General features: G+C 33.3%; 4 protein-coding genes and 1 long non-coding RNA gene across 7 annotated transcripts; 1 reads left to right on the plus strand and 4 right to left on the minus strand.

Annotated features, from left to right (window-relative positions):
* Positions 1-586: 586 nt before the first annotated feature.
* LOC105767502 (WUSCHEL-related homeobox 9) lies at positions 587-3075 on the plus strand. The gene is made up of 4 exons (XM_012587057.2): positions 587-1089; positions 1386-2144; positions 2355-2604; positions 2871-3075. The coding sequence occupies exons 1-3, from the start codon at positions 960-962 to the stop codon at positions 2597-2599; spliced, it is 1134 nt and encodes a 377-aa protein (XP_012442511.1). The 5' UTR covers positions 587-959; the 3' UTR covers positions 2600-2604; positions 2871-3075.
* Positions 3076-6653: 3578 nt separating this feature from the next.
* On the minus strand, positions 6654-10113 carry LOC105768678 (transcription factor VOZ1). 2 transcript variants are annotated; one of them, XM_012588758.2, is made up of 5 exons: positions 9914-10113; positions 9197-9460; positions 8825-8974; positions 7742-8261; positions 6654-7615 (listed from the first exon to the last, which is right to left on the minus strand). In XM_012588758.2, the coding sequence occupies exons 2-5, from the start codon at positions 9422-9424 to the stop codon at positions 7062-7064; spliced, it is 1452 nt and encodes a 483-aa protein (XP_012444212.1). In that variant the 5' UTR covers positions 9425-9460; positions 9914-10113; the 3' UTR covers positions 6654-7061. The 2 variants fall into 2 exon arrangements, with proteins under 2 accessions (XP_012444212.1, XP_012444213.1); XM_012588759.2 differs by having other exon boundaries at positions 9824-10113.
* Positions 10114-11289: 1176 nt separating this feature from the next.
* On the minus strand, positions 11290-14064 carry LOC105768681 (OPA3-like protein). Its single transcript, XM_012588767.2, has 4 exons — positions 13683-14064; positions 12731-12865; positions 12084-12170; positions 11290-11698 (listed from the first exon to the last, which is right to left on the minus strand). The coding sequence occupies exons 1-4, from the start codon at positions 13809-13811 to the stop codon at positions 11540-11542; spliced, it is 510 nt and encodes a 169-aa protein (XP_012444221.1). The 5' UTR covers positions 13812-14064; the 3' UTR covers positions 11290-11539.
* A 613-nt stretch (positions 14065-14677) lies between these two features.
* LOC105768680 (syntaxin-61) lies at positions 14678-16960 on the minus strand. 2 transcript variants are annotated; one of them, XM_012588761.2, is made up of 8 exons: positions 16666-16960; positions 16511-16575; positions 16270-16383; positions 15997-16114; positions 15640-15821; positions 15449-15539; positions 15231-15296; positions 14678-15047 (listed from the first exon to the last, which is right to left on the minus strand). In XM_012588761.2, the coding sequence occupies exons 1-8, from the start codon at positions 16810-16812 to the stop codon at positions 14937-14939; spliced, it is 894 nt and encodes a 297-aa protein (XP_012444215.1). In that variant the 5' UTR covers positions 16813-16960; the 3' UTR covers positions 14678-14936. The 2 variants fall into 2 exon arrangements, with proteins under 2 accessions (XP_012444215.1, XP_012444220.1); XM_012588766.2 differs by having other exon boundaries at positions 15997-16110; positions 16666-16809.
* A 2227-nt stretch (positions 16961-19187) lies between these two features.
* On the minus strand, positions 19188-20931 carry LOC128041286 (uncharacterized). Its single transcript, XR_008196037.1, has 2 exons — positions 20624-20931; positions 19188-19793 (listed from the first exon to the last, which is right to left on the minus strand). It is a non-coding gene; the product is annotated as an uncharacterized LOC128041286 (long non-coding RNA).
* Between the last annotated feature and the right edge of the window lie 4517 nt (positions 20932-25448).

Consider the following 25448-nt stretch of genomic DNA (forward strand, 5'->3'; position numbering starts at 1 on the left):
TATCTATTTCCTTGTTTCCTTTGTTTCTTGTCTGGGGGAATTAGCTTGTACTTTTGAGTAGAAAGCAAGTACTTTAGTTTTAATGTAAAATGGTAAACGATATGGGAGACTACTTTCAATCTTCCCTTTTTCATTTATTGTGATTTCCTTTCTTGTTTATGTTTTTGATGGGGATTCCTGTTGTGGTTTTTGCCAGTTACATGGTTTTTTTTATCAAAGAAAGGAAATTTATTAAATGTTCTTTTTTATTATTTTATTTTCTTTGGGAGATGGGAATGACTTTTTATTTAATTGAGAGAAAAATATTATTATATTATGAAACATAAAATAAGAGAGACAAGCTGACCAGAATAACCCATTTCTCTAAAGCAAAAAACAAAGAAAAAGCCCTCTCTCTCTCTACTTTTTGGGGTCTTCAAACCTTACTTCACTTTCTCTGTCACCATTGATGAAGATTCTAATTAAACACCAAGCATGTATCCATTTCCTTGTTTCCTTTGCTTCTTGGCCGGGAGAATTAGCTTGTACTTTGAGTAGAAAACAAGTACTTTAGTCTTAATATAAAATTGTGAACGATATGGGAGACTACTTTCAATCTTCCACTTTTCATTTATTGTGATTTCCTTTCTTGTTTATCTTTTTGAAGGGGACTCCTGTTGTGGGTTTTGCCAGTTACATGGTTTATTTATCAAGAAGGGAAATTTATTAAATGTTTTTTTTTTTAATTTTCTTTTCTTTGGGAGATGGGAACGACTTTTTATTTAATTGAGAGAAAAGAAAAATATCACAGGAGTAGGTGAGGAGGCTATAAGAAGAGATGTTATATATGTCTGCCTAGTGCAAAGCAGTAGCAAAAACTAGAGCAACAAAAGGGCAATTATAGTTCTTATTCCTCTTTTGGTTGGCAACTTTAGATTAGATATCTAACTCAGATTTTGGCCATTATCATCAGCATCATCATGTCTTCATCAAACAGACACTGGCCTAGCATGTTCAAATCCAAGCCCTGCAACACTCACCACCAATGGCAGCATGACATCAACCCATCTCTCATGTCAAGTGCTTGCCACAAGGCCCCTTACACTTCAGGTAAATGACAATTTTTTCAGTAGCCATGACAAACTTCATTCAAGGTTTCTTTTGTTCTTGAATAAGGGACGCCTAAAGTCATCTACTTCACCTGAAATCTTCCTACGTTAGAAATCTCGGATTTGTCTTTACCTACATAAATAAATCGTCAGTTTTCTCATTAATTTGCTTCTTTTAAACTGATACTTCCAATAGTTATAGTATTACTTGATAATTTTATGTAATTAAGAAAAACATCATGTTTGAATTCTTCACAAGTTCCAATTGTATACTAACTTCTTGAACAACTATTGCAGGATGTGAAGAGCGTAGTCCTGAGCCTAAACCAAGATGGAACCCGAAGCCTGAACAAATTCGCATACTGGAAGCTATATTCAACTCCGGGATGGTTAACCCACCTAGGGATGAGATAAGGAAAATCAGAGCTCAACTGCAAGAGTATGGCCAAGTAGGCGATGCCAATGTCTTTTACTGGTTCCAGAACAGAAAATCAAGAAGCAAACACAAGCTGCGAAATCTCCAAAATTCTAAACAACAGTTGCAGCAAAATCAACAAACTCCTCCTATCACTAATATGACCACCATCTCTGCACCTTCCTCTTCATCATCCTCATCCGAGAAATCTTCGCCAAAAGGAGCTAACAAGAGTACCTTCTCTTTGAGCAGTACAAATGTCGTTGACGTTTCCAGTTCTCCAACTGCTTCCGTGAACCAGACCTACTTTCATCAGCCTCAGAACGAGTTCTTGAACGAACCGTTTTTCTTTCCCATGCAACAGCCTGCTGGAGGATCCGGATTTACACAAGCGTTTGGCTTCTCAGAACTGACCAATGTGATTCAAGTCCCTGAACAAACAGTTGGACCCTGTACAAGTCTATTGTTGAGTGAGATCCTAACGCACGGAGCTTCAAGGAAAGGAGAGGAAAAGATGGATATGCAGCTCCAGCTTAGTTACAGTACTATGACAACTGCCCCTAGTACTAACCCTATTGCTCCTCATACTGATTCCACCAGTGCTACAGTTACTGTTCCATCTAATACTCACCACATTCATGGTAATTTTCACACACAAAAAAATTCAGAATTAAGGATATTAATACAAGATTTATCTTTATTAGTAGGAAAAGGGTTAGTACAAGAATATATAGATGTTCCAGGATGAGGATAAAAGTGTCATTTAGGACCGACACGAACGTGTGCATGGCTTGTTCTCTCTGGAAATTGACTACTGCCTTGGTGTTTTTAATATGTTGAGTGATTGGCAGGTGTTGGGGAACCGGCTGCAGTGGGCCATGGAGATCTGGGTAGATCAACGGTGTTCATCAATGATGTTGCATTTGAGGTGACGGTGGGTCCGTTCAACGTGCGGGAGGCTTTCGGAGATGATGCAATCTTGATTAACTCCGCTGGTCAACCTGTCCTCACCAACGAATGGGGCTTGACCCTTCAGTCCCTTCAACATGGTGGATTTTACTATCTGGTTCGCTCATTAAGCCCCTTTTCCATCTAAGGAAGGTGACTAGCTTTGAAAAAACCTTCCCCTAAATTTTGCTTTACTGCATGTCATCAAATACGTATGTGTACAATATTTATATCGATGTTCTACAATGGTATTACGCATATATATACTAGTTTTAGGTAAGATAATGTTGATCGCAGCTCCAGCTTGTTTATTCATAAAAGAGATCACTTGGGGCCCTTTTTCTTTCTCGTGTAAGCGTTGGAAGCTTTTGCTTACCAATTGAACTCGTTGATTTGCGTGTTATTTTCTTGAATTGCAGGTTTAGGGATGTGGAAATGGAAGCTTTTTCCTCTCTCTGATCTCTCCCTCAATCTCTCTTTATTATCAAGGTTGAACTTTAGCTTTAGCTTTAGCTAGTCCTTAGGGCTCTCTCTCTATATATATGTTATGGATATGTAGTATGAAAACTTTGTGAACCAATGTGTTCTCTAATTTCGCGTTAAGCCAATGCGTATGAATTATATATGCTATTTTACTTTCGATATGCATGAAATATTGCAAACTATTATACCTACATTTAACTTAATTTTCAGTTTTACTTTGCACATTTTCTCTGGAAAGTAAAGCTAAAAACTCAGTTTTCCATATTATATATATCATGTACTTTACACTCGGAAATGTAGCCCTCTTACAGGCTCAACGAACTGCTGGTAATTTTTTTTCGAGTGATGATTTACTTGTATATCTAGGGTTTAGACTACTTTGCCTAGTTAAAATGAGCTGATTTGAAAATTTTCTTAATTTAGGGTTTATGGTACTTTTGCAAGTTAAAAGGATGTGATGTATTTTTAATTTGTTTCATACATTCTCCTAGTATAAATACTTGCCAAAACTCTAATATAACCTCTAGTTTAAAATTTTAGTAGTATTTTGTACAATTGAGTGATAATATCTTGTAATACAACGTGGGCATATGACCTGCTCTTAATTGTTTTGGTTGGAAGTAAATAATCTGGATCTATAAGCAATTAAATTTGGTACCTAACCAATCGAGATTAATTATTTCCTCGATGGCCATGAACAAAATTTGAAAGCCGCTTTGACTTTTCCTTAATTGCTATACCATTCAGCAAGCCAGAAAATTATTGAGATTTGAGAATCTAATAACTTGAGAGACAACCTTTTTGTCAATGCCGGGCAGCTGTACTTCATGCATGCAATGCAGGACGACTCAGTTGAAATGCTGAATACTATTTTATTATTTGAGGTTTTAAATGATTAATTACCGACCAACCGGGCGCAGGGTCCATCGAGTTTAATTTATGAGGATGGTTTGAAAGGATCCATGCTCTGAAGAGACAAATAAAATGGATGAGAGGCATGCAGGGTCATCATAACTAATCAAATACTGTGTATGTCTTGTAGGCTTCTAAGTTTGTCTTACTTGTTGTACACGATAAATTTTGCAATTCATTTGTAAATCTGAAATAGGGTTTTACTTAGGATTCATCCAAACATGAAAACAACCTATTCAAAGCCAGCCAATCTGTTATATTGTATTGTTTAGAGCGTCGGCCATAGAGGTGGTGTTGGTTTGTCTCAACGTTCAAACCCCCCCCCCCCACACCATTTCGTCACACACGAATCTTGAAAAGGCTGAAAACCCTGATGGGTTGGTCGATCTGTCTGAACATTTTACTGTTGTGTTTTCCGTGTTGCAACGAGGAGTTAAAAAGGATGAGAGTCAAATGTGGTGTTCAGTGGTGCAGATATTTGACGTGCACTTTGGTGAGAACAGTTTTAACCCCTCTCACACTCTCGATTTGACATAGCAAGTAGTGTTGGATAATGTCAAAAAAAAAAAGTGAATCATTTCGCTATACCTATTTCTGGTTGCTTCCTTTGCAGCTACGTCACAATTGCAAAAGACACTGGGGGTTTTCCATGAAGCATCACCGATGATAATGATGACTGAGTGATGACAACTCCTCCGAACCCCACAAAATTCAAACATGGAATAATTAAATTCCAAAGTGGATGGAGAAAGAAGCAATGGAGATGGAGTGACGGTGCAACAGCTAGCTCAAGAACTTGAAGGGCGAGGGGGGTTCAGGAGGGCTGAGAAATGGGAGAACAGTTCATGAACAGAAATCGTGGCATGATAAGAGTGGACAGATTAATGTATACATGTGGGTCAACAGTAGGTTTGATTGGATAGAGGACTTTTCTCCAATCATACTGCAAAGTGCAAACAAAACAAAGATTTGTAGGCTGCTGCTAAGCTTAGGCAGGCAGGTTGGCTCTCACAATCCGCCATGGAGAGCAGGTAATGCGTAACGGGACTGAAGACAAAGATTAGATTTGCATTTTTTCATCATAAGATTTTGGTTAAATGGTTTTGCATTCAAAAGTATATATTATTTTTTGTGTATTAAGCCTAAATGACAGTATTTAATTACTTTAAAAAGTTATTTATGTTTATATATTTTTATAATTATTTTTAAATAAAATATAACTTTAATTAATAAATCATAATTTGTATTAAACAAGTAACCCAACTTTTTTAAGGGTAACCCTATTTTCTTTTTTGAATAAACCCTATTCTTAAATACATCTAGTTGTAAATAGTTGTAAGTTATACATTTAAATAGCTAGACCATTAATATTAAATAGTTTTGGTATGTGAATCAAAATACTCAAATAGTTAATGTTTTTTTAGTATTTCAACAAAATTTATAAATAATTTTTCATCTTTTGAATTTAAAATTCAGATCCAATTGTCAATACCGTTCAAATTCTTCTATTAAATTCATTGATTTGATATTTTAAAATTTTAAAAAAATTACTCATCTGGTAACTATGTGTAGAAAAACTAGGATGGCAATGAACTTAAATCTAACAAAAAATTTAATAATGTTAACAATTCTTAAAACTTACATCTAAATTCTAATTGGAATAAATTGATTGATCACATTATAAACGTTGAGGTATCAAATAATGTCAAAAATTAAAATATAAAGACTAAATCTCAATTATAAGTGTAGGATAGAGATCGAAATAGAATTTTGACAGTTTATATAATTTAAAAATAGAGGATCATAATTGATATTTAACCGTTATATTAAATAATGCAAAGAAAAAGGGAATGTACTTGAGAGGTCCCTCTATTATAGGATCTGACCAAATTATTTCCTCTACTATTAAATGAATCAATTTAATCCTTATACTATTAAAAAGAATTACACAATGCTAAATTAGAATAGAGTCGATATTTATGTTTGGAATTAAATTACAATTAAAATAAATAAATTTCAAGACATTTTTTATACAATAAATGTTAACTCTATTATATTTTAGACTAATTTAATTTTTTAATAATATAGAGACTTAAATAATAGGGTGGTTAATTCAATTTAGTTCTTAAATAGTTTCAAAAGGTGGAAGCCACCACCAATCCAGGTGTCCATGTGGAAAACCCCTAAAACTTAAATGGTTATAGATAAATTTATTTTGTTAACTCAATAATTAATATTAATATTTAAAATTATTTTCATGTTCATAATACGGATCAAAGTTATCATGAACTAAAACACTTTCACCCCATAATAAGGCACAAGATTTGCCCGTTATAAATCTAAGTTGCTGGAGTTAGGCAAATATATAAACAATAAATCCCTGGATGAATCTCTATCTATTTGTCCCTTGGCATTTTTCACCCCTTATCACTCGAAAAATTCTGTATGAGGAAGCTTGTTGATACGAGATTGAAGTTAAGATTGATGGATAAAAGCGTTTCAAACCATGGTTACAGAACAGTGCGGAAAGGTTTAGAGGGAGAGTGTAAGGAAGAAAGCGAGTAACGAGGGGTGAAGAAAATCTAAAGAGGGTTTTTTAAGGAATCAATAAGATGTGATTAAATCATGTTCAGAGGTTTAGTATTGATTTACGGAAGGTCCTGCAATATGTCTGTCGAAGGTGATGGATGGTTAAGTAAATCCCTTGTGGGCGAGCCTGTATTGGCATAGATCACTCTGACGGAAGAGTAGTGCATAACGAAGCTAAATACACAATCATTTACAAGTTACTGAAAGCATAGAACAAGTTATAACGACCCGAGAAATGTATTCCATTCATATATACCCAGTTACAGACTGAGATTATCTTTCATGAGCAGCTGAAAGATTTAGCATACAAGTATTAAAACCCTACAAATATAATTAGCTTTAAGGTTTTCAAATGGTCGGTATGAAGAAAAAATAGCCATTTCTTTTGCTTGTCACCCTCTTCCAGAAGTTAGCTCAGGGCATCAACCCCGAAAATATGAGCACTGTACAAATTTATGGCCACCAAAAATAAGAGCTTGACTTGGTTTTCTAGTAATTAAGAACTGCAGAAAGGACCAGTAAAAATGCAGAATCTCCCACCACTTTCTTTTGAGTAAAAAAGCTTCAGCAGATTTATATAACTAGATCAATGGTTGTGGCTATTTCACCTTTTATCCATTTTCTGACTATGTTAGATAATAGCCACTTAAATCGTCGATGAGATAGTCGTACTGCAAACCATGCCCGTAATCGAACTTCTCACTGGTTGGTGCCACCGCATTTTGGGTGGAATAAGGATTTCCAACAGTGACCTTTGCATTAATCTTTGCCCGTCCTTTGACATAGCGTTTGTTGTCAGTTGGGAACTCTGCAGTGAGCCTTCCCATCTGCTTCTGCAGATCAGCAACTGTATCGTTAGCTGATTTCCCCTTTGCACTTTTCTTGCCGTCAACGAGCTTCAACTCCAACCTATACAAGGCACAAGCATCACACTTGTTGATTTCATATTCATAAAGGTGCCACTCAAAATGGTTCAGTGGCTGAGGATCCATGTAGTATGATCTCTTCAGTCCTCCAAATTCATTCATAACTTGCTTCCTTGACTCATGCCAGCCACGCCCGCTGTAATCTGGCAAAGACCTCTGCTTCCTGTTCCCACTTTCAAATGCTCTTCGAGGCTTATCAAAAAAGAGCCACTCCCTAATTGATTCACCGTCAAGAACTGAAAGATCAAAGAGCTCTGCAATCACAGCAGACAATTAATTAATTTCACAAATCATAAAGAATATCATGTCTCATTAGAGAATATATTCTGGTCCCACTCATAAAAGTTGCCACTAGACCAAGCAATATTGACAAGACGTACCAGGAGCATTCCATGGAGACTTCGCAGTTGCAGCCCCCTCGCATTCTGGTATACCCACATCTTTTCCTTGTGCCTTAGCACTGAGAGCAGCAAAGAGCAGCCCATCCTTGAGGCCTATGCCACCAGGTCGCAGAATCGGGCCCATTCCAGGTGGCCCTTCATTCATTGCTAAAGCAGCATGAAAGCTACTACAGTAGTCTTGAGACCAGTCCAACGCTTGAGCTGGCCTTGGACAATCCCAAAGTGCACACTTTGGACCTAGGAATGCAGATGGTGGCAGGCATATACTTGGCAGATAGCTAGAAGTATGAAGCATGGCATCCTCCCCAGAGAAACCAGTACCATTAAAACCTGTGTAGAAGTGCTCAAAATCCTGATGCAAATCAAACTGGTGGTATTCCAATTGAGTAGCTCCATCCAAGTTGTTAATTGGCATGGTACGGACTCCTGAAGGTGAGTCTTTGCAATGATCAACTAATGGAAAGCCACGCTCATGTTGCCCCTGATTCACTCCATAAACCTGTCAGAACATGTTAATTATAAAACTTGCCAGTGAATGCCTTTTCAACATTATAGCATGCCAAAGAAAAATGGAAACTATTAACTACAAATATTCATGAAATATAATTAGAGAAGAAACAAAGGATGCTCTAAGGAAAGATAGCTTTAATTTAAGAGTACAAACAAGAAAAATATGACAGCCCTAGTAAACTCAAATAAAATTCTACGTACAAAGCATGCATAATGCTGAATACAAGGGAGATCAGCAATATTGATGCTGTGAGGAGATATTCTGGAATGAAGTTCACTGGCTGCACCTGTCCTATTCAATGTGTTTGCAACGGATGAAACATATTTGATACTCTGGCCACATCCTAGAATATCATATATCCTCCCATAGTTGTCACAGAAATACCCACTTAGTTATTAGAGAGACCAATAAATATTCCCTTAAGGTGGCCAACTTAACCTGAAGCTCATGTTGGCCTAAGCATATACAATAAACTTGATTTCAGTCCAAACATCATGCGAACTCCAAAAGAAAACAAATAGTAAAAAAATCCAAGGACAAAGAGAAACCACCTCTTGGAAAGCAGCAGTATCTCCTACTTGCAGATTTTGGTCATCAGGCTCAGGCTTTGGAGCTGCTAGGACACTAGTTGCATCATCTTCCTCCTCGCAAAGCTGCAGCAGCCGGCAAATGTCTGATGAAAATGAACCAAGACTCCCTCCCTGTAAGTCACATGAAGATCACAATTCTCATTCACAACATTTTAGATAGTTTTTTCAACCCCTTTACGATCAAAACTAACAAGCATTTATCTTGGGTACTATTCATAACAGCCAGACCACTTCAAGCAACATACAACCTAAGAAAATACACATTCCCACAAATTCACACAGACATGAAGTTATAAATGTGATTCAAATGAAAATTATATGTGTAGTACTAACTTGTTGCAATGAAGATGCTGGAGAAGGTTCATTGAGTTCTGCTTTCCATTCACGGAGCATCTGATGGACTTGCTCCTCAAGGACTGCAACATCGACACTGCGGCTCTCCTTCCTGGCAAATTGCAGATCCAAGAACATCCCCTGCAGGTCATCCACCCGGTTCTTTGCCCTGTCCTTGAAGAGTTTGTGGGATGCAGACTTGCAGTTGCTTCTCGAACCCTTCCCCATTAAAATAAACAATCCTCAACAACTCCAACCAAAACCCTGGAATCCAAAACGCAATAAGTCACAAACTTAAGATCAACCCAGATGAAAATTTACTCCATATTTCACTACTCTTATTCCTAAAATTTACAACTAAATCTCGGTTCACAAATTACAACTAACAATAGTGGGAAAAAAGCAACTCCCAATTTGCAATCAAAGCAACTGAGATTCCCATGGTTATATAACTTAAATAAAAAAGAAACCAAGCTAGAAAAAATCACTAAAATCTTGATAAATAAATTCAAATCATAACCAGATAAACTGAAGTCCTATAAATAAAGAAATATCAGAAAATAAGTGGAAAGCAACACCAAATCTGAATTACATCTAAAAACAAAGCCAACCCAGTTTTCCAAGTACCTTAAGATTGAGATCAAAGGCAGAGAGCATGAGGTCAAAGGCAAATTGCAGAATCAAAAGAGATATAAATAGTTATCTTAGAAAGCTAACCAGAGAGTGATCAAAGACACAGAAGTTCCTCAATTTGTATGGAGAAGGTCTGAGACAAAAGTAGATTAAAGTGCTGGGAGTGGCAACCAAGATAGGAAAAGTAAATTATTCGATGAGAAAAAAAACTAAAAGAACAGATGCTCTTTACTCCTTAATCCTTAATCCTTACCTCCATGTTTTTTCTTTCTTTTTTGGTTTTTGGCCTTTTGAGTTTTTATGTTTTATTTTTAATTTTTATTCCCGTACGGGAAATATTAAAAAAAATTGTTTAAATTATAAGAATTATTTTGGTACAAAATAATATAAAATTGCCATTTATATTAATTTTTAAAATTCTCATGTTAAAAGGTTTTGTAAAATAAATATGATGTAGTTTTCAATTTAATTTAGTTTAAGAAATTGTAAGTAAGTTTCTTCAAAAAAAAGGTAAGTTTGTATATTTTCAGGATGTGTTTTCTGTAAAACCATCGTGTTTTATTGTTAGGTTTAATAATTTTCCAATTATTATTAATTTTCTTTATTTTAATTAAAAAAGGAAAAGAAAGGCCTTATTTCAAGTTGAAGGAAACATTACACATATTGTTTTTCTATATTTTTGTTACAGATGATTTGTTTTATAAAAAATTCACTATCTTAGGCCAAAATAATTTAAGGTAAAAGATTTTTAGTTCACTAAGTATTAAATTTGAAGTTAATAAATTAGGAATAACTCTCAAAAATTTATGTAAATAATTAAACATTCAAGATTTAGGACTTCCACATTTACCAACTAATTCAAATAAAAACAAAAAGGATGACCCCTTTTCTAACGGTGGGGTGAGAAAGCAAAAAAAAATAAGTGGGGGCATGAAAGGCATAAAAAGAAAAGTCCCACTATCACCCACCACCAGATTCCTTTTATATCTTTGCCGGTGTGGTAACATCAAAGATGCCCTCTTTCATTCACATTTTAAGATAGCGGTGTTTAACATGACAATGATTCTCTTCTATTCTAGATAAGCACCATAAGTTTTCTTACCCACTTCAATCTCTCCCAACCCAAGGATGGTTACCTAACTTCAATCACTCATCTAATTCATAAACAACATGAATGTCTCCATATTATACGATCAAAATCAGTACAAGAACCAGTACAAAACGACGGCACGGGCACCAACAATGTTTAAATCAAAAACAAACCAGGCCTCCTCAACAATTCTCCCCGGCAGATTAGCTCCTGTCATTTCCCTAACAACCCATTACTTATCAGCCAAGTTTTAAGCACACAAATGGACCTATATTACCAACCCTCCACACTTGGCATATGCATGCATATATTCTTTGTGCGAGTGTCAAAGTGTTCTACACACGGCTGGCAAAACTAGTAAACATTTCAGTTCATATAAGGTGAATTAGCAGACCATGCCAACCCACATCCTTGATTATAAACTCTTTAAATCATCATTGATATAATCTCTATCTTTATAATCTTTTTAATGAACAAGTGAAACCAGAATACAGTCCAAAAAGATGCCTCGATGTTGAAAAGAATGAAAAAGAAGAATGATTCCCTTAATGGAGGGGTTGATCAGAGAAACTGTATAAATAAATTAGTGTTCAACTTATTTGTCGAGTCTCCCGTTTACATCAAGCTGCTTTGGCCAATTTTTCCCCCTCCATATTAGCAGGTTTCAATTTGAAAATACCACTGAGTCCCTGTCGCTTAGCAAGTTGCTCCAGTTCTTCAAGTTTATGCCTGAGAAGTTCTACTTGTGTTGCTAGTTCTTCATTTCTTTGCTTCATTGCCTGAAATAGTAATGAAGAATTGGGCTTGCGAATTAGAGGGATTAGAAATCAATAATTCCCTGAATAGGAGATGCAAAATACTAGATCACTGTGCTTCTTTCATGAATAAAGTCATAGATTATACCTATGTTACTCGAACTCAGACGAAGAGTATCAGATATAGGTGCATATCTAACATGGGTATGTTCAAATTCCTTTAGAACTTTTTGTATCATTTTCCGAGTATGTGTTGGATCATGAACATAGATGTCGCACACGGGTATTTCAACAAATATGAAGAGTTAGAGCAACATAGGACTAAACTCCATCTTGGTTAGCATCATGTTTATCACCTTGATACAAAAGAGGAAAACAATAAAAAGAAAGGAGACTGCTCAATGAATACCTCCAAATCTTTTCGGCGTGCTTCCTCCTTCTTGGCTTCCGACCTAGAACTTCTTTGAACTTCAAAGATCAAGACAGCTCCAGCAACCTATATGCACACTCCAACATGTACAAAATCAGAAATATTCATGTATTCAACAGAGTGCAAAGTATGGTAAGTTTTGGCATTTCATGCAATACCAGCTAAAGGGGCAAAAGTGCTTCATGATAACCAGTGATATATCAAGAATCTAGTTAGATTTGCAATTCACTAATGATGCTAAATATTTAAATGCAATGTAACTCAGGTGATAGATTATTGCATTCCAAATGATTATTCCTAAAAAGAAGATAAGACATCTACCAAGTGAGCATATGTCTAATACAAGGTATTGGCTGGTAGACTATCTGCAGTAACACTTTTTGTTCCGGTAGATACAAATAAGAATCAAAATACATGCAAATATGTGTCTGCGCGATTTTAGCATATTTCCAGTTTGATTTCCTTTTCTTCTCTTTTCTTGTTCATTTTCTTTATTTCATTTGGAAGGCGATGACAAGAAGCTTTAAGTGACAGCATCATCAAATTAGTAATCCATACCATGCAAAAAGAATAGTTCTGAAGACTACTAGAAACAGTAACAGGAAGAATGGCAGGGACAACAATACCGTGAAGACAAAAAGCTCCCCCATAAGATCTACAGCAGCCTGCACAGCTTTCTCCTCATCCAAGGGGCGTATCGCAGCATCAGTTGCATGACTGTAAATGCGCCTTTGCATTCTAGTTGTGATTCGATGGTTTGCCTGGTTTCATACATTGGCACTAGGTTTACATTTATGGAATCTATAAATTTACAGCAGAAAATACAGTTGTTGTACTATACAGCAATCTTGAGCAACAAGTTGTGGAAAATTTTGGCTCAAAAAAGAAACAAAACTTCATAGCATAAATTAAACACAAGTGTCGAGCATTGAAGGGAAAACCGAAAATTGTTAAAGTGAGTATCAGGAGAAAATGAACTTAAGGAGAAAGAGACAGATCACATCATCTGAATCAAATCTATCAACGCTATGGAAATGGATACTTGAACACTGGCAGCAGTAAGAATCTAAAAATGCAACATCACAGATTCCTAGTGATTCAATTTGCTAAAAAGGGGTTAATAATCTAATGGAAATATATGATTGATTCCATTCTTCAACCAAATGGATTATCAAGTTAGTTAATAGTTCTGGCTAAATATATTAAGATCAAGAACGATATACCCATAATTTATTATCCCATTCTCTATGCATTTAATTGCAATTTTTTTCTCTATCTTCCAGAAAAACAGAATATGGGTGATCTTTGATTTGCTTTGCATAAGCAGATTTTACAGAAATGTTACGATATTATCTAGTATGCCATCAGTGAAAATGTTGGTTCTTGATGTATCATAAGATTTCACTCACAGAAATTTATCTCCAGAGCAAACGGCAAAGCTTGGTTTTGGAATATTAGAAAAGCAAGCAAACCCATTTTAGCAAACAAAATTATAAGAAGAGGGAACTTAGCTTTAGCCTCCCCAAATCAAAGTGTGAAGAAATCAAAATTGTAAGAAGCAAGCAAGCAATTTTGTACCTGAGCAATGGCGACGATGAACTCGCGGAACCTAGGGGCATACGCAGCTTGTTTCTTGAGCCTAGCGGCCACAGGCTTACTCAGAGTTTTTAAGGCCAAAGTTCCTAACTTCAACAATGGCAGTACCATTGGTTATGATCTGGGTTTTTTTTTTCCCCAATTCAAAGGAACTAATAATCAGATAAAGGGAACACGAGAATGAAATGAGAAAACGGGTGATCGCTGCCGGGTTTGACTTCGTCAGGGTCAGAGTTTCTTGATAAGCAAGACAATTAGACTTTGCTCTATTTTTATTTTCCTTTTTTTTTCATTTGATTGCCGCTGGGACCGTAGAAGAGAGAAGAGTAAAGGAAGGAGATGCCATTACTGAGTCTGAAATGGGTAGCCCTTTTAATATTTATATATTTTTTTATCTTACTGTAGATATCTGGGATGACTCCCACCAAACTGGACTCTAAGGCGTATGAGCATGCGACAGTTGGATCACCATGGTTGGGTACTGCAAACTCGCGGCCAAGGCTTTCTTGGTTAATATATTATTGGCTTAAGTGACCTTTCAACTATATACTTTTAGTATTTGAATTATATTTTTATCTTATTTTATCCTCAAGTATATCATTTTTCAGCTTAGGACAAACTAAGACGCATATGATAATTAATAATGAAATATATATATATATATATATATAACCCTTTTCCGGATAGTCAAAATATACATAACCCTTTTCTGGATAGTCGGAAGCATTGAAGTTTCAATCTTCCACATCCCCCTCGATATAAACATAATAAAGGAAATATATATATACACCACATTAACCACAATTAATAATACAACACGACCGAACAGTCGCACGAATACAGGGGTTGCTGTATCTATCTTCTACCTCCGAGAGGATTGAACAAGTTCTCAAATATTGCAAAACATAGTGCACAGATAATGGTTCGAACTCGACGCACACCATAATTGCGAATCAGAAACCGTTAAGCTCTAGCGATAGACAAAATACAAAAAATCATAACATTGCAAAAGAGAATTAAACAATTAGAAGTATACATATACATATATCCCTGTCTTACATAATCCTAAATAAAGTTCAACAATTTCACAAGCACAGAAGAAAAATGCTTTCTCCATTCAGCATGTTCCAATCATCGTTTATTCAACACTTTGACATCACACCAATCAACTCCTCTATGTTCCGCAGCTCCCATGTTTATATCCAAATATCAGACTTGTGTATAACAATCAGAAGACTAAGTGAGGAAGACCAGAATGAATAGAATAATGAACAAAACTAGCAAAAATAATATCATCATAATCTGGCCCTTAGCACTTGCCTTCTTCATAACCATAGCCACTTTTTTCTGCAATGGAGAAAAACATGAATTTTTCAAAACAAAGTAATCATTCAAGACAAGCTATTATGTAATTAATGGGCAGCAAACTCAGCTCAAGTTAAAACGTAAGCACAAAAGGCCAAACAATTCACTCTCAGATTGCAGATAGGATTGTTTTGCATCTACGAAACTGCCATTAAAGGGAATTACCTGAACAAAATCCAGTCGGTTTGTTGTACTGTCTATTTCAAAACCCAAGTCATCTATTATTTTCTCCTGAAACACCAAAGTATTAGCATATGAAATCGTAGATATTGATCCTACACTGAAATTGAACAGAACATATTAAATAATTCATGCATGACTAAGTAAAGATTAAAAAGAGAACAGCCAGGTAAACCATAGAGATTATACCGTTACACACTCACCTGTGCAAGAAGTTCTTCATGTATTGTAAGGCCAACACCTCCAATTCTCTCAACACTTGCACTAAGTTCATCCAACTCCTCATCCTGCTGCCTACAACCACCAATTAATAAACAACCGAAAACTATTAAAGTTGGATGACGGAGTATGTTAGTGAAACAAACTCAAGGCAGTGTAGTCAAGGACACTCTACTTTATAAGAAGCATTTGTCTATCTGATTCTGATGCGATAAAGTCATCATTATCTTCTGCACCATACTGATATGATCTGTCCGATTGATGTGAAATTGGCAGTTTCATTAATTCACGGCGCATTGCACTTGTGGAATTACCATTTTCTTTTCGAGCTACTACAGATTTCTTCACATCTCCTACCTAATTCAACAAAACAATCCTTAAAAAGGGTCCATGACATTAAGACTAAGAATCACAATAAGTTACAATTATATTAACAGGACAATGCCTGCAATGCCCCAATCAGCAAATAAACATTATTAATATATCTCCAGTCCTTAATTAAAAAAATGTAGCAACTATAAAGGCGATATACCTGAGTACGAGCAGTGGTGGTCCATCTTCTCCGGCTTTCAAGTTCTCTATCATCAATGCCATACCAAGAAGGATCTCTTGCTGCCACATCTATTGTTTTGTTCAACTCATCTACCTTCCTATCAAGAAATGTATCTTTTTCAGCAGTAGCAAATTGGATTAAAATTGTTCAATTAACCCAACAAAGATGAAGTAAAACACAGCATCACAACATAGTCTTTTCCCCCATCTCAAGGATCCAGTTCAATTAAGGAGGAATACTTAATTTGAGTACCTGCCATTCGATGCTCTCACAATTAGCAAGTAGCTCTTTCGTGAGATGTACTTGTTCTCCAGTGTCGGGGAGAATTCTTTCCCATTGATGAAAACTTGATTGCAACTTATCAATCTATACCAACAAAAAAGAAACACCCAAAACGTCATCTAACTGAAAATCCTAAACAAAGAAGATCAAGCAAGCTCTCTCTCTCTCTCTCTCTAACAGGGTTCAAAAAATAAATAAAGACCCAACTTACAGATTCTTGAATCTCTTCTTTGACGATGTAAAATGGATCTTGAGCTTTAGACATCTTGGAAGTAACTTATATCACGTAAACATGCAAGGAACAATTCTTTAGCAATAATTCAGATTAAACAAAAAGAAGCAAAAAGTTGTAACATGGTTTCTCACCTCTGCCGCCAATCTGAGGAAAACCAAGTGGTGAAGATCAGTGGTTTTCCACAGTTCGGAAGGATCGGGAAAAGGGGGGGGGGGAGCGTTCAGTTCTCTGAAATGATGTGAAATCCCAAAAACAGAGTGCAATGGATTGATAATCATAGACGTGTTTTAGTTTAAACTTGAGGGCCGTACGAGGCCCTCTATCCTTATCCAACATTTGAGGCCTTAGGCCTAGCGTTAAACATTTGGTCTTTACGGGCTTTGGGGGTTAAATAAAGGCTAACAATCTCTGATTAAGGGGAGTAGGCTAATGCAAATTTCAAAACTAGATCGGGAAAAGGATAGCTAAAGGATTGGTAGTATTTTCTAATCACAATTAGTTGATTTGAGTTGTTAATGAATGAAGAAATAGTTGAAATTTCTGCATCTGTAATTTAGCTTTATCACTAAGCAAAGTTAAACTATTCAATAACTCAACTCCCAACTAATTTAATTATTGCAAAAATGAGAAATTAGTACGTAATATTATTATTCATCCTCCCAATAGAAATACCAGGAAAAGATTAAGCGCAAATTATCATTAACCAGATCCTGGGCTCAAATAGGCCCGCGTTCTTAGTTATTTTGTTGTATTCGCAAATTGGAAATTAAAGCGGTGCATTTTTTAGGAAATAGAATAATTCCAAAACGCATTAATATATGCTTAAGTGCTTCTTTTAAAAGGTAACAACCTTTCATGATAAAAAGATTATTTAATGGACATAATTTTCGACTTTCAATTCACCAAATGGACACAATTATTCAGATTTGAAAGGCTATCTGACAAACCCAACCATTACTCAAATCAATATTATTAAGATTATGATTTTTTTAAGAAAAATATTATTTTTATACATATATATATATAAGTTTGAGTTATCCATGGGCTAAAAGTACCATCAACACATTTATACTAGAATTTGGAATACATTTTACCATTTCTACTTAGAAACTACACAAATTAGTTAATGATCAAACTGATTCTTTTATTAAAAATTCCATCTATTTTTACGGTTAAAAACTGGTCATTGTATGTTGACATGGGGTACATGTAGCATGCCATGTGCGACTGTTTAGTTATTTCGTCAACCACGTCAGTTTTTAACAGTAGAAATAAATAAAATTTTAACAGAAAAAATCAATTTACTCTTTGATTTAACATACACAAACTAATTTATCGTTTTTTATAAAAAAAATAAAATACAATCCATTGTTTTAATTTTCTATTATATCCATAAATAAGTCACATGTTGGAACCATAACATGAAATTTGCAGTGTACTTTAAATCTAGGCTTAATATCCTTTTAGCCCATGCAGTATAACTAAATTATCATTTTAGTAATTGTACTATTTTATTTTATTAGTTTTGCCCTGTACTTTCAATTTGTATACCCCATTACCTACTAGATATCTGTCGATAAAAGAATTTAAATCAGCCAATGACACATTGACACGTGTTAATTAAAATTAAAAATTTTATTCTTTTAATAATATATCAAAATATTTTAAAAATCATTAAAATCTAAAACAATCTAAAAAACTCAAAATCTTATAACTTAGAAATTTATTAAATAAAATTAAAAAATCATAATCTATTTTAAAAATTATAAAAAAATATTTTTAAAATTATAAGTATGTTAAACTTAAAATAATTAAAATAGTTTAACATTTTCATAAAATGTTAAAAAATTTCGTTTGTTTGGAATTCTAGGGTTTTAGAAAATTTTAAATAATTTTATGATATTTTTGAAAATTTTAAAGATTTTTTTGCATTTTAAATCAAATATTTTATTTTTAAGGAACTTTGAGTTTTTTAATAAAATAATATCACAAAATTCTTTAAAATTTGGCTCAGTGGGATAGATGTATTTAAATAATACTCCTTAGAAATGCATAAAAAGTTTTCTCCTCTAACTTGAGAAAAATAATTAATTAAATGTTATGTCTATGTATAAAATTAGAATGTCAAAAAAAATTCATACTCTCATAAATAGTTCTCAAAATGTTCAAAAACATATTTAGGCATTCTTTTATTGAGTGATTTCTAACCCTTTTAAAGAATTTTATGATTTTTAGCTAAAAAACTCATAATTCCTTTAAAATATAAAAATCCAAAAATATCATAAAATTATTTAAAATTTCATAAATTTTAAGATTTTCTAAAAATATAAAATTCCAAACAAATGATTTTTTCTAAAAAAGCTTATGATTGTCTTTTAATTTTATTTTAGATTTCTCATCCTTATCATTTTAAAAATGTTTCTTTATAATTTTCAAAAATAGATTATGGTTTTATTTTTAATAATTTTCTAAAATTTAAGATTATTTGGTGGGTTTCCATATTTTTATGATATTTTTGGATTGTTAATGATTTTTTTAAAAATTGATATATTTTTAATATCTAAGTTTTTTTTTACTTTCTTTAACACGTGGCAACGTGCCATTGGATGATTTAATTTTTTTAACAGAAAATATATAGATGGGTAATGGGGTATACAAAATAAAGTACAAGGACTAAACTGACAACCAAAATAGAATACAGAGGCCAAACTGATAAAAACTAGTATACGTACTAATGTAAGGATTTAGCTATAGTGCAGGGACCAGAAGAGATATTGAGCCTTAAATTTATTTTTGAAGGCATCCATATGATAGAAGCACCAATTTGGGTAAAATATCGTATTGTGCACCCATCCCGGGTAAAAACTGCCCCGTCAGGGCCCCTTCCTCTCACCCGAGTCTTGGCCGTTGCTTTTTGATTCTCTGAGAGACAGACACTTCAAATGTAGTTTTTGTTGTTGTTCCTTAGATATACGATGGACAGTATAGACAGCTTCCGATCAGACGAAGACCAGTCTAGTTTCTCTTACCAAGTTTCATATGGGTCCTACAGTTAATAATCTTAGCCAGGTCTCCCGTCAAGCGTCTTGGGATAAGAGAAGTAAGAGACCAAACGGTGTCGAGGTTGAGAGGTCTTGGTTATTCTGGCGACCGACAACAGCAAGCACCGTCTCACACTTTGAAGCACTCGTACATACTTATACTCTTTTAAGACTGGGCACAATGATCTGAAGGGCAGAGCCAAATGACCCAAAATTTCCTAAAAGAAAGTGCAGCAGGTCACGCGAGAGAGGAATAGGATTTACTGTTGGTATAAAGCCAAAAACGAGTGGCCAAGGATTTAAAATTCAAAGCGCATAGGTAGCCATCGATTGAGTTTTCTCAACCGGGATTAATGCTCAATGAACAATAAACTAGAACACAGGTAAAATCAAGAAACAATAAAAAGAAGATTGACCTTCATTGAAATCACTTAATTCACAAATTATCTGCTGATGGATATTTACTACACGTGACTGCTATAGCTAAGCTGAGTTAGCTAGGTTAGCATACTGCTAAACTTAAGCTTGGTTAGCTTATTTCGCACTATTATGATTACAATAATAAAAAATATAAATTTGAGTGTAATTAAATTGTATTATTTTTAATTTAAAAATATAGATAATAAGAATTATATAAAAGAAAAAACTTCAAAAACATAATGATAACTCTTTGCTGCAATTTCAAAATTGCATTCATATCTTGAAAAAAAACAAATCGATGACTCTGGCTTTACAGCGCCATTAGATCAAAGTGTCGTGATAAAAAAAACTTTTATTTATATATTTATTATAAAAGAAAAATATTTGATATATTGTGAATACATTTTTTAGATTTTACAAGTGTGAAAATTTAACAAATATATTATAGAGTGTAATAAAAAATAAAAAATATATATAAAAATACTACATTTATTATATCTTTGACTCACTTGTGAAGTTTAAAAATTTTCATTAACAATGTATCTGATAAATATCTTATTATAAATTTAATTGAATCAAATTCATTTTTAAAAAAATAAAAGAGAGAGAGAGTTGGACTTATACTAACCTGCCCAAAACTTGGAACAGCTAGAATGAAAAATCAAGTGGGGAGATAGATTTTTTTTTTTTTTTGAAAAAAAGTGGGGAGATAGATATTTGAGGGACATGGGGTTGTTTTATAAGATAAGGTTGATGGGATTGTAAGGCAAGGCAGGCAAGACAGCAAAGAATCTTGTTCGGGGGCAAAAGCAAAACGAAGGCAGGCAGCGGAAGATCGGTACTGAGGTAGGGACATATAGATTGGGGTAAGAGATTGCTCAACTGAAAAAAGTGTACACTCCGTAATCAAGAGAGACATAATCTATGGATGATGCATTGCAGCTTCTTCATCTCTGTATTTTTATAATTTATCCTTATTTGGTCTTGGTCCTGCTTCATCTTATTATCTTCCAATAAAAACTTTGCAACGTAAATAATTCTACAATTCCTTACACATACAAGTGTCACGGGCCGCAGTTCAAAGCCCGTGATTATCGCACCAAATGCATCTAATGGAGGTCTATTGCTTAGATGGTGATCATTTGGCCTACGAAAATTGGCCCGATTCAAAGAGCTATTAGACAAGCCTGTCAGATTGAAGCCTAGTTGGCCCGATAATGAAGAAATGACAACTTAGGCTAATATGGTAACTAATCTTAGAATATAGAGTGAATCATATCTTGTAAAGATTAGATTTGATTTGATAAGGCTTATCTTGTAAATTCCTAAAATTAAGGGATATGGTTAAATCTCATCCGTCGATGTAAATGTATCTTGACCGTCGGTTGTGGGGGAGCTCAACTATAAATAGAGAGCCTCCCCTCATTTGTACTCACTCCATTTCATTGTATTCTGAATTCTTAAGAGTAATAGAATTCTGAGAGCATTTACTCAAACACCTTGTGTGCAATCTTTTCTGTGGCTTTCTGTTGTTCTTTGGTTAGCTTCTTTTAGCATAAATCGCTTCCGCTCTTCAATTTGGTGCCTTGGAGGAGTTCTAAAAGAATCCTCACTTAAGTTAAGGCTGACTTAGGCGAGTTTAGACGAATGGATCGCCTAATGCCGCACGGATTATGAGATGAAAGGTCTAGCCCCGTGATACAAGCACACAATTTAAGCCATAAGTAAAGATACAAGATTGAAAAGAAAAAAAGCTAATGGTAACAGTAGTTTGTCCTAATGAGTTGAAGACAAGTGGTAATGGGTAAGGACTAAGGAGTGTTGGTATCCTAAAAAGATAAAAACAATAATGGTGGGGAGAAGACTGAAGAGGTTTCAAGTAAAATATATATACAACACTGATATGAAACGATTATGATTGTCTTCCACCTTTAAACCTTTTGTTTTTTCTTTTCTATTCATCCGATGTGATATATATGATTATTATTGGGTAAACTACAAAGAGTTGCGTGTGAATTAATCTGGGTAATGAAATCCATGTCATAATCAAGAAAGCTTGATACGTTTTGTCTGCAACGTGACCACATCGCTTTTTCGGTTTCCTTTTTACGTGTTACCGATCTTTTAATTTGCCTCTTTTTAATTTCTTTTCGCTTACCATAAAAATTCATCAAAATAAATACTTGAACCTGAGTAAAGATGGTATAAAACAAAATTTTCATCCTTTCTAATTATTTAATAATATTTTAATATTTTTATGTTATTTATATATAATTTTGATGAATTTTTAAACTTAAATCTTATATTTTAAATTCCAAACCTCAAACTCTAAATATTGAATTTGGAATCTCAACTCTAAACCTTAAATTAAAATATTAAGTTTAGAATTTAAGATTTAGAGTTCAAATTTAAGTGTTTGGGATTAGGTTTAGGAATCTAAATTGAGATTCAGTTTTAAAAATTACTAAAGTTATATATCAATGAAATAAAAATTATTAAAATATCATTAAATAATTAAAAGTAATATAAAATAATGTGACGCTCTTATTTCATTCAATGTTTTATCCTTGAATAAATAATAATTTTGTTGTGCTAATAATTTATAATATATAAAATAAGATAAAACTCTTCAGGACGTAATTAATTACATTTTTTTTCTTTCTCGTTTGTTTGAAATTGTTGCAATTATGCCAGAAAAAAAAGGGAAGGAAAAAAAAAGAAAAAAAGAAGCTTCTGTTTACAAGAAAAGATTCAACATCGAAATGATATTTATATGAGGCGTACGACAAAATGAGTTACAAACATCTTTGCTTTCCTTCTCCTTGATTTTTGGTAATTTCACGTTTTCTTTCTTTCTTTTTTTAATACTTTGCAGTGATTTATATAAAAGAATTTATCCACATTTTATTTAATTATAATATAAAATTATGTTTCTTCCATATTGTTTTTTGGTGGACTTTACAAAACAAATTGCATGACAATAATTGTAACATAATAAATATACTTTCAACTTTTAAAATATAATAAAAATAAAATCCTAAATGCATTAACTCAATTTAAATAATAAAATCGCATAAGATGCCATTAAACTCAAGCAAAAACACATAAAGACATCTTTGATGGTGATTTTTTTTAAAGGATGCTTTATATATTAATCGGCCCGGAATAGTATTCCCTTTTTTAAAAATTTTGGTCTAATTTCAACAAAGTGGAAGTACATTATCAGTCTCAATGTGAATCTAAGAACGACTTTGCGGTACCCCCTTTGTTGTCTCAAATGACAATTATTAAATTTGGAAAAATTAATGGACAAGTAATTATTTTGATGTTTCTTATGTCTTAAAGTAATGACTAGTACCTAACTTATCAGATGCCATAAAAATTAACAAATTGTCTTAAAACACGGTCAAAAAGACATCATTATAACTTATAGGATTGGTTAAGATAAGATTTAGGTTAAAAGAATGATCCTCGTGGTTTAGCACAACATTATGATAGTATCAAGCATAATCAGATTTTTATTTTTAATCTTATCGTATGGTGCACGTGAGACTGAGCACCATCATTTCTTTCCTTAACCCCCACACACATATATGACTGCTAAAAGGCTTTGCTTTTGGATTTGGTCTCTTTCCATTTTTGCCATTTTTTCAAAACTAATTTTCGGATACCATGAATAGGAAAAAAAAAAACCCTGCCACATTCAAAGACGAAAGAAAAGTACATTTTTTTACCAATTACATATACTGATAGCTAGGAGTGAAAATTATATACAGTTAACTTTTTAAAGAATAGTCAGTAATTTCTTTTTTTTCTTCAATAATCAGGAAAGTTACAAGAAGGAAGAGAGTTGATGAAGTGGTGAGACACTCCAATTACTGAGGTGTCGTTGATGTAACGTTTCAATCTACAACTTCACATTTGAGCAAAAAGAGAGAATATTAATATAGTAGATGAGAGCATCAACTTGCCAAACAACTCCACAACTAGGGTATAGATGAGGCCAAAATTTTAAGGTTGAACTACCTCCAGTTGTCAATCCCAACTCATTTAATTTAGAATTAAGCCCTAATGTTGGATGCTTATATAAATAATATAAAATTATAGTAAGAGAAAAGAAAATATTTTATCACTACTCGTCTTTTCCAAGGAAACAATGCATTCAAAACCAGGCAGAAAATAGCAATGCCTAACCAACTCCATATTTTATGGAAGAAGGATGTTTTAGGTTTCCCAACAGAGCAACTGCCTCACAATTTCACTCCGCTCCAAAAATACCTCATAAATATATTTTATTTGGGGCACTCCCCTTTTTTTCATTACACCTTCCTCCTAAATCATCACATGTTTTGGCTCCTTCAATGCTTTTACTGAAAGGTGCTTATAGGATATTAATGTTTATATTTTTTTTGTTATTTTTTTAGTTAAATTTGGTCCTTGGATTTTTAAAATTTTGAATTTAATTATTAATTTTTAAAGGAGTCAATTTGTTTTTTAACAGAAATATAAATTAAAACGTTAAATTTTGAAATATAGCATCTGCATACCAATTTATATATACTTCATGCTATCTTTTATTAATTTTTAACATTTTTTATAAATTTTAATTTTTTAATTTTAAATTATTTTTAACATAGCATATAAAATATTTATGTTAAAAATTTAATGTACTAAAAGCATTTACCTTAAAAATATTTTAATTTATTTTGTAATATTAATGATTAAATTTAACAAAAATATGAATAATAATTTAATTAATAAAAATATAAATATTAAAAACTAAATTTATCGTTATACTTATAAACGTTAAAATTTGAATTTCTAAATTACTTAACGGGTCATCAAATAAACGTTGGCGCCTTAATTACTAAAATTTAAAGTTTTATATATTTTTAAGTGTAGTTTGCAGTAAAAAGAAAGAATTTTAAGCCTCACCAAATTTTAATTGAAGAACTAATGAATTCAAAATAAATATTACAAATTAATTAACAATATAATTTTCACCATTTATATGGTAAAATATATATTTTACAGTAAAAATATTGTATATATAAAATATATGGTAACATATATAGAGAAACATTCTTGTAACTTTCTAATCAATTTAATGACTCGATTGAGAGTGACATCAACTTAATTAAGAGCTTAAATAATAAACGGAATACTATAAATGATATTTTCTAGATTTTTATATACTATAACATGTTCAAGCAATTTATTAGAATTTGATAATCACTATATTACTAATTATTATAATTAGGGCAATGACTTATTTGAGTCTTTAATTTTATAAAAAAATTATTTTAGTTTTTAGTTTAATTTTTTCATCTATTTTAGTCTTTAAAATTGCATTGTTTGTCAAGTTAGCCCAAAAATAGATGAAAAGGTTATTGTTAGCTTTGCTGGCGCCACATACACGTGGATGCTACGCCAGCAATTAATTTTAAAATTTA

Source organism: Gossypium raimondii, chromosome 5, assembly GCF_025698545.1.
Source record: "Gossypium raimondii isolate GPD5lz chromosome 5, ASM2569854v1, whole genome shotgun sequence".
Lineage (NCBI taxonomy): Eukaryota > Viridiplantae > Streptophyta > Magnoliopsida > Malvales > Malvaceae > Gossypium > Gossypium raimondii.

Excerpts from the sequence above, each read along its gene's own strand:
- LOC105768680 (XM_012588761.2), bottom strand. The coding sequence starts at position 16,812 with ATGATTATCAATCCATTGCACTCTGTTTTTGGGATTTCACATCATTTC. Across the intron at positions 16,115-16,269 it reads GTGAGAGCATCGAATGGCAG|GAAGGTAGATGAGTTGAACA; the intron begins GTACTCAAATTA and ends ATTTCTTGATAG. Across the intron at positions 15,822-15,996 it reads CCACCACTGCTCGTACTCAG|GTAGGAGATGTGAAGAAATC; the intron begins GTATATCGCCTT and ends TTGTTGAATTAG.
- LOC105767502 (XM_012587057.2), top strand. The coding sequence starts at position 960 with ATGTCTTCATCAAACAGACACTGGCCTAGCATGTTCAAATCCAAGCCC. Across the intron at positions 1,090-1,385 it reads CAAGGCCCCTTACACTTCAG|GATGTGAAGAGCGTAGTCCT; the intron begins GTAAATGACAAT and ends CAACTATTGCAG. Across the intron at positions 2,145-2,354 it reads TAATACTCACCACATTCATG|GTGTTGGGGAACCGGCTGCA; the intron begins GTAATTTTCACA and ends AGTGATTGGCAG.
- LOC105768681 (XM_012588767.2), bottom strand. The coding sequence starts at position 13,811 with ATGGTACTGCCATTGTTGAAGTTAGGAACTTTGGCCTTAAAAACTCTG. Across the intron at positions 12,866-13,682 it reads TCATCGTCGCCATTGCTCAG|GCAAACCATCGAATCACAAC; the intron begins GTACAAAATTGC and ends GTATGAAACCAG. Across the intron at positions 11,699-12,083 it reads CACGCCGAAAAGATTTGGAG|GCAATGAAGCAAAGAAATGA; the intron begins GTATTCATTGAG and ends TTACTATTTCAG.
- LOC105768678 (XM_012588758.2), bottom strand. The coding sequence starts at position 9,424 with ATGGGGAAGGGTTCGAGAAGCAACTGCAAGTCTGCATCCCACAAACTC. Across the intron at positions 8,975-9,196 it reads CAGCATCTTCATTGCAACAA|GGAGGGAGTCTTGGTTCATT; the intron begins GTTAGTACTACA and ends TGTGACTTACAG. Across the intron at positions 8,262-8,824 it reads ATACTGCTGCTTTCCAAGAG|GTTTATGGAGTGAATCAGGG; the intron begins GTGGTTTCTCTT and ends ATGTTCTGACAG.